The sequence below is a fragment of the Augochlora pura genome, chromosome 3 (genome assembly GCF_028453695.1).
Source record: "Augochlora pura isolate Apur16 chromosome 3, APUR_v2.2.1, whole genome shotgun sequence".
Lineage (NCBI taxonomy): Eukaryota > Metazoa > Arthropoda > Insecta > Hymenoptera > Halictidae > Augochlora > Augochlora pura.
Window position 1 is genome coordinate 15,851,776 of NC_135774.1, and position 10,511 is coordinate 15,862,286.

The 10,511-nt window shown below is 37.4% G+C and overlaps 1 protein-coding gene across 1 annotated transcript; it reads left to right on the forward strand.

Annotated features, from left to right (window-relative positions):
• The first annotated feature begins 505 nt into the window (after positions 1 to 505).
• LOC144468046 (uncharacterized) lies at positions 506 to 8,399 on the forward strand. Its single transcript, XM_078177173.1, has 6 exons — positions 506 to 559; positions 2,558 to 2,630; positions 2,698 to 2,892; positions 3,270 to 4,855; positions 6,182 to 6,415; positions 8,055 to 8,399. The coding sequence occupies exons 1-6, from the start codon at positions 506 to 508 to the stop codon at positions 8,397 to 8,399; spliced, it is 2,487 nt and encodes an 828-aa protein (XP_078033299.1).
• Positions 8,400 to 10,511: the final 2,112 nt, after the last annotated feature.

The following is a 10,511-nucleotide window of genomic DNA, read 5'->3' on the forward strand; positions in this document are numbered from 1 at the left end:
CACAATTATCATTTCTACACACAATAATAATTACCTTCGCAAATCAACATAAAAAAAACTGCTTTCAATATTTCGTAAATCTCCTATCTAATCCCATCGAATCAATGCACGAAGATGTGATTGATTAAAATGAACGAGTACCACTGTCTGCGTTTATCCAGTTAGCCGGGCCGAAAATTGTTGCTAAACCGATCGCGAAAAAACGAGATTGCATAAGAACGATCGATCGAGGGGACCCCGGGGATGCTTTGCGATTAGGCGATCGATCTGGCCGAGCGACGATCTTGTGCAACCGACGGAGAAAGGAGGAAGCCTGGCCCGGACGATCGATCGACGTACGATCGACGTGGTTCGATCGGGTGGAGTGAGGATCGAGCGCCTCCTAATCGCTGTGAAATTGTCATATAATTCGCGAGTGGGCTGCCCAAGAAGAGAAACCACCCGATATAATTGCCTGCACGGTTCGGCGTCCGCAGTCCAGTCTTCGTCGAGTCCTCGACGAGTCATGCGAACCCGTGGATCATCGGTGGCAACCCTGTTGCTTCTTGTTGTTTACCTGGTAACGTCAGATGTCGAACGAGATACTGCGCTCGCCTAATCTCACCGCAGATTTCGCGCTAAAGTCGAATTTGGTTCGCGGGGCTAATTTAGTAAACGCGGGGGGAAGTACGCCAGAAATGGACCGAGTGAAATTGAAAATTAGCGTTCAGGCAGTGGAAGACAGTTCGATGACCGATTTGGATAACAAGTGCTTTAATTCTATGTCATTTTTCAGTTCGCTGTGATATAGTGATTTGTACTAATAAGCTAGCTGCAAAGATTTCGTTTTAACAGAAGTTGTGATTTTAATCTGTGATCTTTGGAGTTCGCGCTCCTGGCGAAGATCAATTATTTTTATTAAGACTTTATTAAAATTTTTATTATTATTTCTTTACTTACAATATGTTTTATCTTCATATATGTTAAACAATTGGGAAAATAATTATAAACTCGGAGTAAGTTTTATATTGTTATTGATATTTGAACGAATATTAAATGGAGAAATATATTTGTATGTTTCTATGTTACGTAATTTATAATATAGAAATATGAAAATATAATTCCCTATTTTCGTTTTTGTTCAATTATTACTGGAATCGTAAAGTTACTTTGAGTTTATAATTATTGTATATTTGAAGAGAAATGTTCTGGTATCAATATAATGGCCTGTATAATTTTATCATAATTATGATTAAATTAACTTTTACATTGTCACTGATATCTAACTGAAGATTTAACACATTACCAGAGCTTATTTAGGAAATAGAGATTATGGAATAATACAAATTATAGAAGTGATGCAAATTGTAGAAACGATGAGGATTATAGGAATGGTGGAGGAATGATTGATATGATAGACATAATACAAATGACAGAAATTATAGCAATTATAGGAATGCTAAATGTGATATTGTAGAAATGACGAAAATTATAGGTATAGTGGATATGACAGAAATGATAGAAATGATAAAAATTATGGAAATGGCAGAAGTGATGGATATGGTAGATATTATAGAAATGGCAGAATTAATAGAAATAATATTCATGACAGAAAAGGTATAAATAATATATAATAAAAATGATAGCAAATAGAAACGTGCAAATATGGTATTTTGTCAAGTTTCCCTTTAAACATCTTTGAAAACATAAAAGTTAGCCTGAGTCATAATTTTGTGCCTATAAAGTAAAACGTCACAAATCGCAATTTTAAAAGAATTTAAGTTAATCATTTATCATAAAAATGCTGCATGAAGACAAATTCTATAGATTATAAAAATTATGCACGTTCATGCAAAAATTGCAGTGTTCTTCCTTGCAGCCACTGAATTATGCATATCACTCTATTGGTAGAAGAAATGCTTCTATCACGTCACGCTTTTTATTAACACAAGCAGGATGTCCGCCTTGTACATATAATACTATGTAATTGTTTTCAAATGATATTTTTGCGTTTCTATTGTTTCAATTTCTTTTGATACAGAGCGTGGCACGTGACTGTTATTATGTTTCTTCAGGCACTCTTGACAGTATGACAAGATAATGTTTCGAATGAAAGTTGATCAGGACTTAGTTAACTATATGTTGGAATGCAACAAATTTCAAATCAACTGTTTTTCAATTAGAAGTCAAGGAGACCACAACTTTTGAAAATCACTCTGTAATTTTCCCAGTATTTTCGACAACGGCCTACTATACTCTGACCTTAATATAACCTTAACTTCAGCAATATAGAATTGAACAATAAACGATACAACGTCGTAACAATAAATCGTACAGCGATCAATACCGTTTCAAATTAAATTTGAAATTAAATATTAAATTTTATAATAGTAAATATTAATTATGAATTAACATAATATAATACGATACGATACGATATGATGCGATACGATACGATACGATACGATACGATACGATATGATATAGTATGATGTAGTATAATATAATATAGTATGATGTAGTATAATATAATATATAATATAACAATATTAAATTTAAAATTAACATTTCATTTCAGGCGACACAAGTGGACAGTAGAACCACCAAATGGAACAAATCGGTGCCAACAGCGCCTAGGAACGAAAATTACGGTAACAAGAAAATTTTCTACTTTAAAATCTAACGGAGAATTATTTAATGAATCTTCGCCGACGATAGACGGTCAGAGAAACGCCAATGGAAGAGAAATCGTTCCACTGGTCCTCGATCTACAGGTAGATCAATCGGAATTGTTGATGTTAAACATGGATGACTTAAAGGGCGTGGAGAACATCCAGGACGCCATGTCTGTGATCGGATACGAGCCGCAGAAGGTGAACACAAAGAAGAAACGGAAGATCGACATCGGCTCTGGTGAATATATTTTGAAGAACATTATTCAAGATGAACGAAAAATACCTGCATTTTCAGGATAATTATCTTATTACAAATAACGAATAAAATATTCTAGTAAAAAGAGTTCCTTCGATCAAAATATATTCGACTAAAACGATTTCAAATAAAACAATATATTAGAAATAAATTCAAGTAATGAATTATGTAATTGTTAATAATTACGTAATTATACAAAATTACATTTAATTATTATTCATTATATTATATTAATAATTGTCATTCACGCTATTATATTAATGATTATATAATTCAAGTAATTATTTCAGACAAACATATATTCGCAACAACTCGCATAATATCTAGCCCTGCTCTCTAATAACACTCGATATTTCCAGACCCTCGAGTATTCAACAGTCATCCAACGATCGCAGCGACTCCGGAGATCGATCTCCTCTACTACGAAGTGCCCCAAATCAGAAAAACCATAGTGACGCCTCAGTATCCCCAAAAACCAACCCCTGAACTCCTGCAGAAGCAGAACACGAGCGACTTGGCGTACATCTACCCAGTGCCACCGGCCAGACAGACAAAGCAAAGGTCATCCTCCAAGCTGCAATACCCAATCCCCCAAACCCCGACCCCATCTGAAAACCTGAAATCAAAAGACCCCATAACCCCAAAACCACCTATCTACCGTAGACCGCTCTCACCAGAATCGCTGAGACCGCGACCAGCACCTGCAGCACGCGCAACTCCCGCAATCAGCGAGGTACCTTCCTCCATAACGCGACGGAAACCCCGTAAGCGCGTGGAGAAAGCACCGATCATCCCCCAAGAAGCTGCCAAGATCAACGACGCCATCAATTACCCAGTCGCAGACACGTCTAGGACGCGTAATGCGATCCATAGCGAGGTCGAACGTAAGGCTAGAAGACCGGTAGCTAAGCAGGACACTGCGCCAAGATCGTTCACCAGACCACCGCCACCCAGATCTAGCCAGGAAGGCGGTCTGGAGAAGTTGGGGGATCAGGGAGCAACCTTGACTAGGCGGGGTAGCAATCGAAGTCAATGGAACGCTCCGAAAAGCGGGGATCCTAGCAGCCAGTCCGAAGTAGCCGAGGCTGCGAAGAGTGCTGGATCCCTGTCTAATAGCAGGCTGTACGAGAGGAAGGGCAGAAGACAGCGTCCCAGCGTCCAGGTGATCAGGAACGACGAGCCTCAGGTGGTCGAAAGCACGAAGCAGCCTGAGAGCTTCAGGGTTACTACGCCTGTTTCTCATACGACTTTCAAACCTGTTGCCAGGGAAGATGTCAATGATAGACCTAATCAGGCTGGTTACAGTATTGACGAAGCTACTAGGACAGTGTCAGTGACTCCAGCAGGTATAGACGACTATCAGAACGGCCAGACTCCCGTCGTGTCTTCTGCCGGCTTCTCTTCGACTCTTATTCCCTTCACATCGCTGAGTACTTATTATAGTAATCCTGGTCTGTATCTGGTGCCGACGTCGACGATAGCGTCAATTAGTGACTACGAAGTCAGCTCTGCTAGTCCTTGGAAGACCAACTTGAAGGAGAGAGATGTTAAGGATGGTCGAGAGGTTGATGGCGTTGCCGATGCTACTAGCTTTGTCGATGGGGATTCGATCGATCGGGGTTCAGTAAATGAGGGTTCGGGCGAGGTGGCAAGGAAGTTGGGGAAGAATGATGGCGATGACGGGAGTGGAGAGAGTAGTCATGAGGCGAGGTCAGGTGCCAGCAGCGAAGAAAGCAGCAGCGATGGAGGGGAAGGTGATGTTGGTGCCGAGAGCACCCACGTCTCTTTGCACAAGGATCAACGTCACCAGGACGCTAAAGGGAGTGCAGGATATGGTGGTGACGTAGGTCACGCCGCAAGTGGAGGCAGTCGGGAGGTGGAGTCGGGCGGGGACGAGGAACGATCGCATGGACATGTGGAGGAGAAGGGGGAGGAGGGGAAAAAGGTAGAATTCTAATTTCATTCAACATGACGACAGATCATAACATTCTGTTAATTGTTACCGACCCGGAATTCGAAGGATTCTTGGGATTCTGCTTAGTTGACGTACAAGCGTGGACAAATATATATACACAGGGTGGTTCAATTAAAAAGTATACTGGATGCTATTTGAATGGATTGAAAAATAATTCTTATGTAAATATTTCATTTTGAAATATTTCTTTTCATTGGAGAGCTTTAAAATGAGAATTTATTTTTGAAAAATGGAGCAAACATGCTGAAAGAAATATGTAATTATAATTTTAAGAAAATAACGATTGGATGGAATAACGAAACAATTAAAGAAATTATGTCTTGGAAGTATAAATTATATTTAGAACGAAAATTTTTGTAGCTTATAGTTGATAGTAGTGAAGAACCATGATTTTTCCAATCTCTAATTGTTTTTAGCTCATAACAATGTAAACCAATTTAGACAAAATTTTCCGCTGGTATATACATACAGATTAGTCTATTTAATAATTATTTTTATAATTTCAACAATTGTAAGAATATTTTTATTAGAACGAATTAAAAGTCAACATAACCTAAAAAAAATGCATCATCTGAGTTTTTGTTATTTGCTCGAATAAGAAACATACAAAATGTGATAATTTTACATCGTTATTCCACTTAATTGTAATGTTTGAAAAAATTTATTTATGCATTTCTTAACAAACTAGCTCTTTTATCGTTTGTAACAGAATTTAGATTGTCTAGTCAAATTTCATGAAAGTTAATGCGTTTAAAAAAGTGTCCGCATATATTTGTACATGACTGTATTTGAAATAACTTTATCTTAGCCCCCGTATAGCGACGACGGGGGTCAATTTTGAATCAGAGTATTTAAATCGTTCACTTGATTATTTAATTATCATTTATTAAATAAACTAAATTCTTGTTACCACAAGAACAATAAAAGGGCTAATAAAATAACTTTAAAAATGATTTTCAAAACATATCAGAATAAAGCTCAGAATTGTTATTGTAGTTGTAAAAATGTTCCTTCGTTCGAGGATTAAATAATATTTTCTACACGACTGTAATATTTAACAACTTATTTATTAAACAATTCTTTACAAACGAATAGTTCAATAAAAATTCGTAGATCACGTTACTCGAGACGGATAAAAATTTGCAGATTACGTTACTTATTATTAAATGAATTAGTGAAGCGATTAATCGAATTGCTTATATCGAATGTTTTCGAAGGTTCTGTGAATTGTTTCGCTGCTCGACAGCAATAACGCGGTACAGGAATTAATAAATTGTTACGACCTGTTATTCGAAGGGCTACAAGAGCAGACACGAGCATGAGAAAGCCAATAAGGGCCATCACGACAAGGAGACGAAGAGCAATTATTTCGACGAAAAGCAAGGCAAAGAAAAGAAACATAACGCCGAGGGTGAATATCACCAGGAGCATCAACACGGCGAGCAAGGGGAGAAGAAGGCCGAGTACGATGAAAAGGGTGACCACCAAAAGGGCTACAGCACGAAGGGACAACATACTGTACATAAGAAGGTTGGTTTTTAATGGACCAATTTTCCCTGGCAAATTTGGTCTATTGTTTTATTCGAAAAAGGATTTTCTAAGTCGAAATAAGTACTTTTAGTATATTTGATATCTCCGTCTTTTTTCTAATAAAGTTATACAGGGTGTACCAAAAATCACTTCTAGCCGGAAAATGAGAAGTTCCTGAGATCATTTGGAACAATTTTTTCCTTCACAAAAATCTTCTCCGATGCGTCGTTAATAAGTTATTAACGAAAAACAGTGACTAATGAGAGGCGAAATCAGTTGGCGCGTAGCGGCTCAACCAATGAGCGAACAAAGGCGAGTTCCACAAGTTGGCTGGGCTATTTCGCGCTGGAAGAGCTCACCTTTCATTGGTCACTGTTTTTCGTTAATAATTTGTTAACAACGCCTCTTAATCATACAGGGAATGTCTAAAGTGTTTTGTATTAAACACTTAATTCTTAAGTGTATTAAAATCGTAATTTCTTTATCAACTTTGTCAGTCATTCTTAATAATATTCGATATTTAAGCGAATTTTATATTATGTTAATCTTTTTTTATTAATGAAGGTGTGCAATGCTTTTTCCCCACTTGATAAGTACTATATTTTTTTATCTGATGTTTTCAAAGCATACTTAACATATAAATTCGTTGTAAAGTTTGCAAATTATAAACATTATACTTTCTAATTTGATCATTTTATATTTTATATGTTAGATACTTAAACAACAAACGCAGTGCTATGTCCAATAACTTGGGTATACATAAGATTGTGTTCAATTACTTAGGTATTGAAAGGGTCATATTTTTGGAATATCGTCCATAGGAATAATAATATCATCCATGTAAATAATAGTAATAATAATAATAATAATAATAATAATAATAATAATAATAATAATAATCCATAGAAGGTGTCTCGTGACATACATTTTGAAAAATAGACATAACCTATCGCATATGATATTTATTAGCCAACAAGCAAAGTGAAAAATTTATGCATATATGACGGACAACTTTAATAACGTTACTACACTGTTTTCAACCAATCAAAATTATTAACGCTTACAGACCCATAAGCTTGCTAAGAATAAATATTATTATATAACTTTTTATTTTAGTTCATTCATATATAAAATTAACTAGACAGTTCTGTTTCCTAAACGTACCCATTTACGTAATCACTATACAAACTTTTTAATTAAATGAAACAATCATCGATTTTAAAACGAGAAAAAATGTCCCCGTAGCCACGAAAGGATTAAAATGATGCTATTCATTTTTGTGTCAGAACAATCGTGTTAGAATATTTTTATTTTGCACAAAGATCCGCTGTCTATTAACAGGTAACTTACAACGAAAATTCTTTCCATAATCACCTGCATAACTCAACTTCCAAATCCCTCAAAACATTTTAATACACTTTCTTTTTCTGCGCGGAAAAATAACTTACATTGTCGAGGAAAAACAAAGTGAATTTTTAGTCTCTCAAAACTAGAGATTCTAAAGCGTGAGTAATCTAAAGTTTTGCAATTCTTAAATGAAACTTCAAAGTTTTAACAGCCCCTGAAAAATTGGTAAAGTAAGCTGCTTCAACAGCAAAAGCTTGCGAAATTACGTTCGAGCTCGCGCTTCTGTTTCCAGGATGAATTCGAGAAGCATACCGAGTTCTTCGATGACTACCAAGAGGACGGCGAGACGGAGAAGGACGGCGAGTTCCACCATGACCATGAAATGGAGAAGGGTGGCAGCCATAAGACTAGTCACCACGATATGAAGGAAGAGGAGGACGCGCACGGTAAGAAGACGAAGTACGAGAAAGGTAAGGAGTACGATCTGAAGAAGGGTCACAAGGAAGCCGAAGGTCAGGACGATTACCAGAGTCATAAGGTGATTCATGGGGAAAAGGTCAGTCATGAGGCTAAGAAAAGTAGGTCGCACAGCAGCGGCGATGCCGGAGAGAGTAAAGGCGATCATAAATCCCGCTAGCGTCGATTCATCTTTCCCACAAATCAATTATTATCGACAATTGTTTTATTATTAGGTTACAGCATGCGAAATGTCGGATTTTTATGTACATACATAAATTTACATATCTTTGTTCGAAAGTTATTTATTTAATCAAAATATGCTCCATTTGCTTCAATGTACTTTTCCCAACGTGATTTTAATGCATAGATATCTATCTAAAACAAATTCTGATCTTTAGAATCAACAAACTCTAATATGGAACTTTTCAGACTGCCTTCATTTTGATATTGTTTATAAATAATCTATAAACGATGTTATGCCAAAAACAAAAGCATAATGAAAACAGGTAAAACAGAAATCCGATATTTCATATGCACTAACCTAATATTTACAATAATCATGATGTTGCAAACGCCAGCCATTTAATCGCGACAACCTCGATTTTGTACTCGTTAATTAACCGAAAACTAAGTAAGACTCGCAGCTGTTACGAATGGCGAGCGTTGTTGATAATTATATTTACGATTGTTATACCATAGTTGTTATTATTATTTGTCTTTACAATAAATCTGTAATGATTGTTAAACACCGACGAAGACATTCTCGTCGGAAACAGTAAACGCCGTCGGAAAGTTCCGGCAAATTGGATCGAACGTAAGATGGCGTAGCGGATACAAAATGGCCGTCCACAGTGTTGCCAAGCTTCTATCCACTTTTCCGCTCCGAACGGAGTTATAAAACTGGAATTGGCTCGAGTTTTCTAAGAGGAATCGCTCGGAACTATCGACGGAAGAGGAACGAAGAACTTTTCGACAGAAACAACGTTTCGCAAGGCGACATTATTACATAAACAATTAAACAATGTTCGTTGCTGTGCGCACGACGGTCGATGCTTCACGCGCGTCGCGGTCCTCCGTAGTTTTGCCAGTTTTGTAAATATATTAGGTTGGGGAGAAAGAAATCCATTATTTTTACGTGAACTTCAAGACTTTATTTAATATGTTTCCGATTGTCCGATTTAGGTCAAATATGCACCGTTTTGTTCCATAATTTGTTGCCATTTTAAAGGTAGCTTCATAATGCCTTTCTCATAGAAGTCTTGGTCCCTATTAGCGAAAAACTCTTGTAATCGATTTTCACAATCTTCTCTCGATGACAATTTCTTATCTTTAAGGAAGTTTTGCAATGCAAGAAAAACATGGTAATTGCTTGGTGCCAGGTCCGGACTATATGGTGGATGCATCAAAACTTTCCAGCCCAGCTCCTGAATTTTCTGGCGATTCACTATAGCCGTGTGTGGCCTGGCGCTTCCCTGACGGAACACAACACATCTTCTGTTGGCCAATTCTGGCCGTTTCTGGTCAATCGCTAGCTTCAAACGGTCCACTTGTTGACAGTAGTCGCTACTGTCAACGGTCTACTGTTGACAGTAGATGCTATGTCTGCTAACATGCCGGTCCACTTCGATTATTTCTGTGATTTTGTGAACATTTTCTACGACAGGCCTACCTGTACGAGGCACATTTTTGACATCAAAAATACCTGAACGGAATCTACGAAACCAAAATTGCTCGTAATCGACTGTTACAGTATCGGGACCATAAACACCATTCACAATTTCAGCCGCTTGGCTTGCATATTTTCGCCTTTATCAAAGAAAAATTGTAAAATGTATCGAATTTTCTCGATACTTCCATCTCTCGCTGACTTCCATTTTTAACAGCCTGTAGTTCACAACTGAATGGACCAAACAAAAATCAGAAGAAGAATTTTTGTAGTGCAAAATGTCCCCTTTAATAGCATAAATCTGAAATTATTTGATCGATACTTTAAGAGATATCGATCACTACAGTCGTCTACCGAAAAAATAATGGATTTCTTTTTCCCCAACCTAATATTTTCGCGGTTTTGTCGCACGTTGTTGAACTTCCAACATTGTGTAAATTGTTGTTGCTTGTTAGAATAAATGAAATTCTCGATCGTGAACAGCAGCGCAGCTTCCGGCGCGGCGCGGACGAATCCAATTTCATTAACCGGACAGACGTACGCCGCGCGATCCAGCTGGACAAATTCATTCGTTTAGTTCACGAGGCCCGACCACCTGCTTGTCGCCGCAGTTTTCTTTATCAG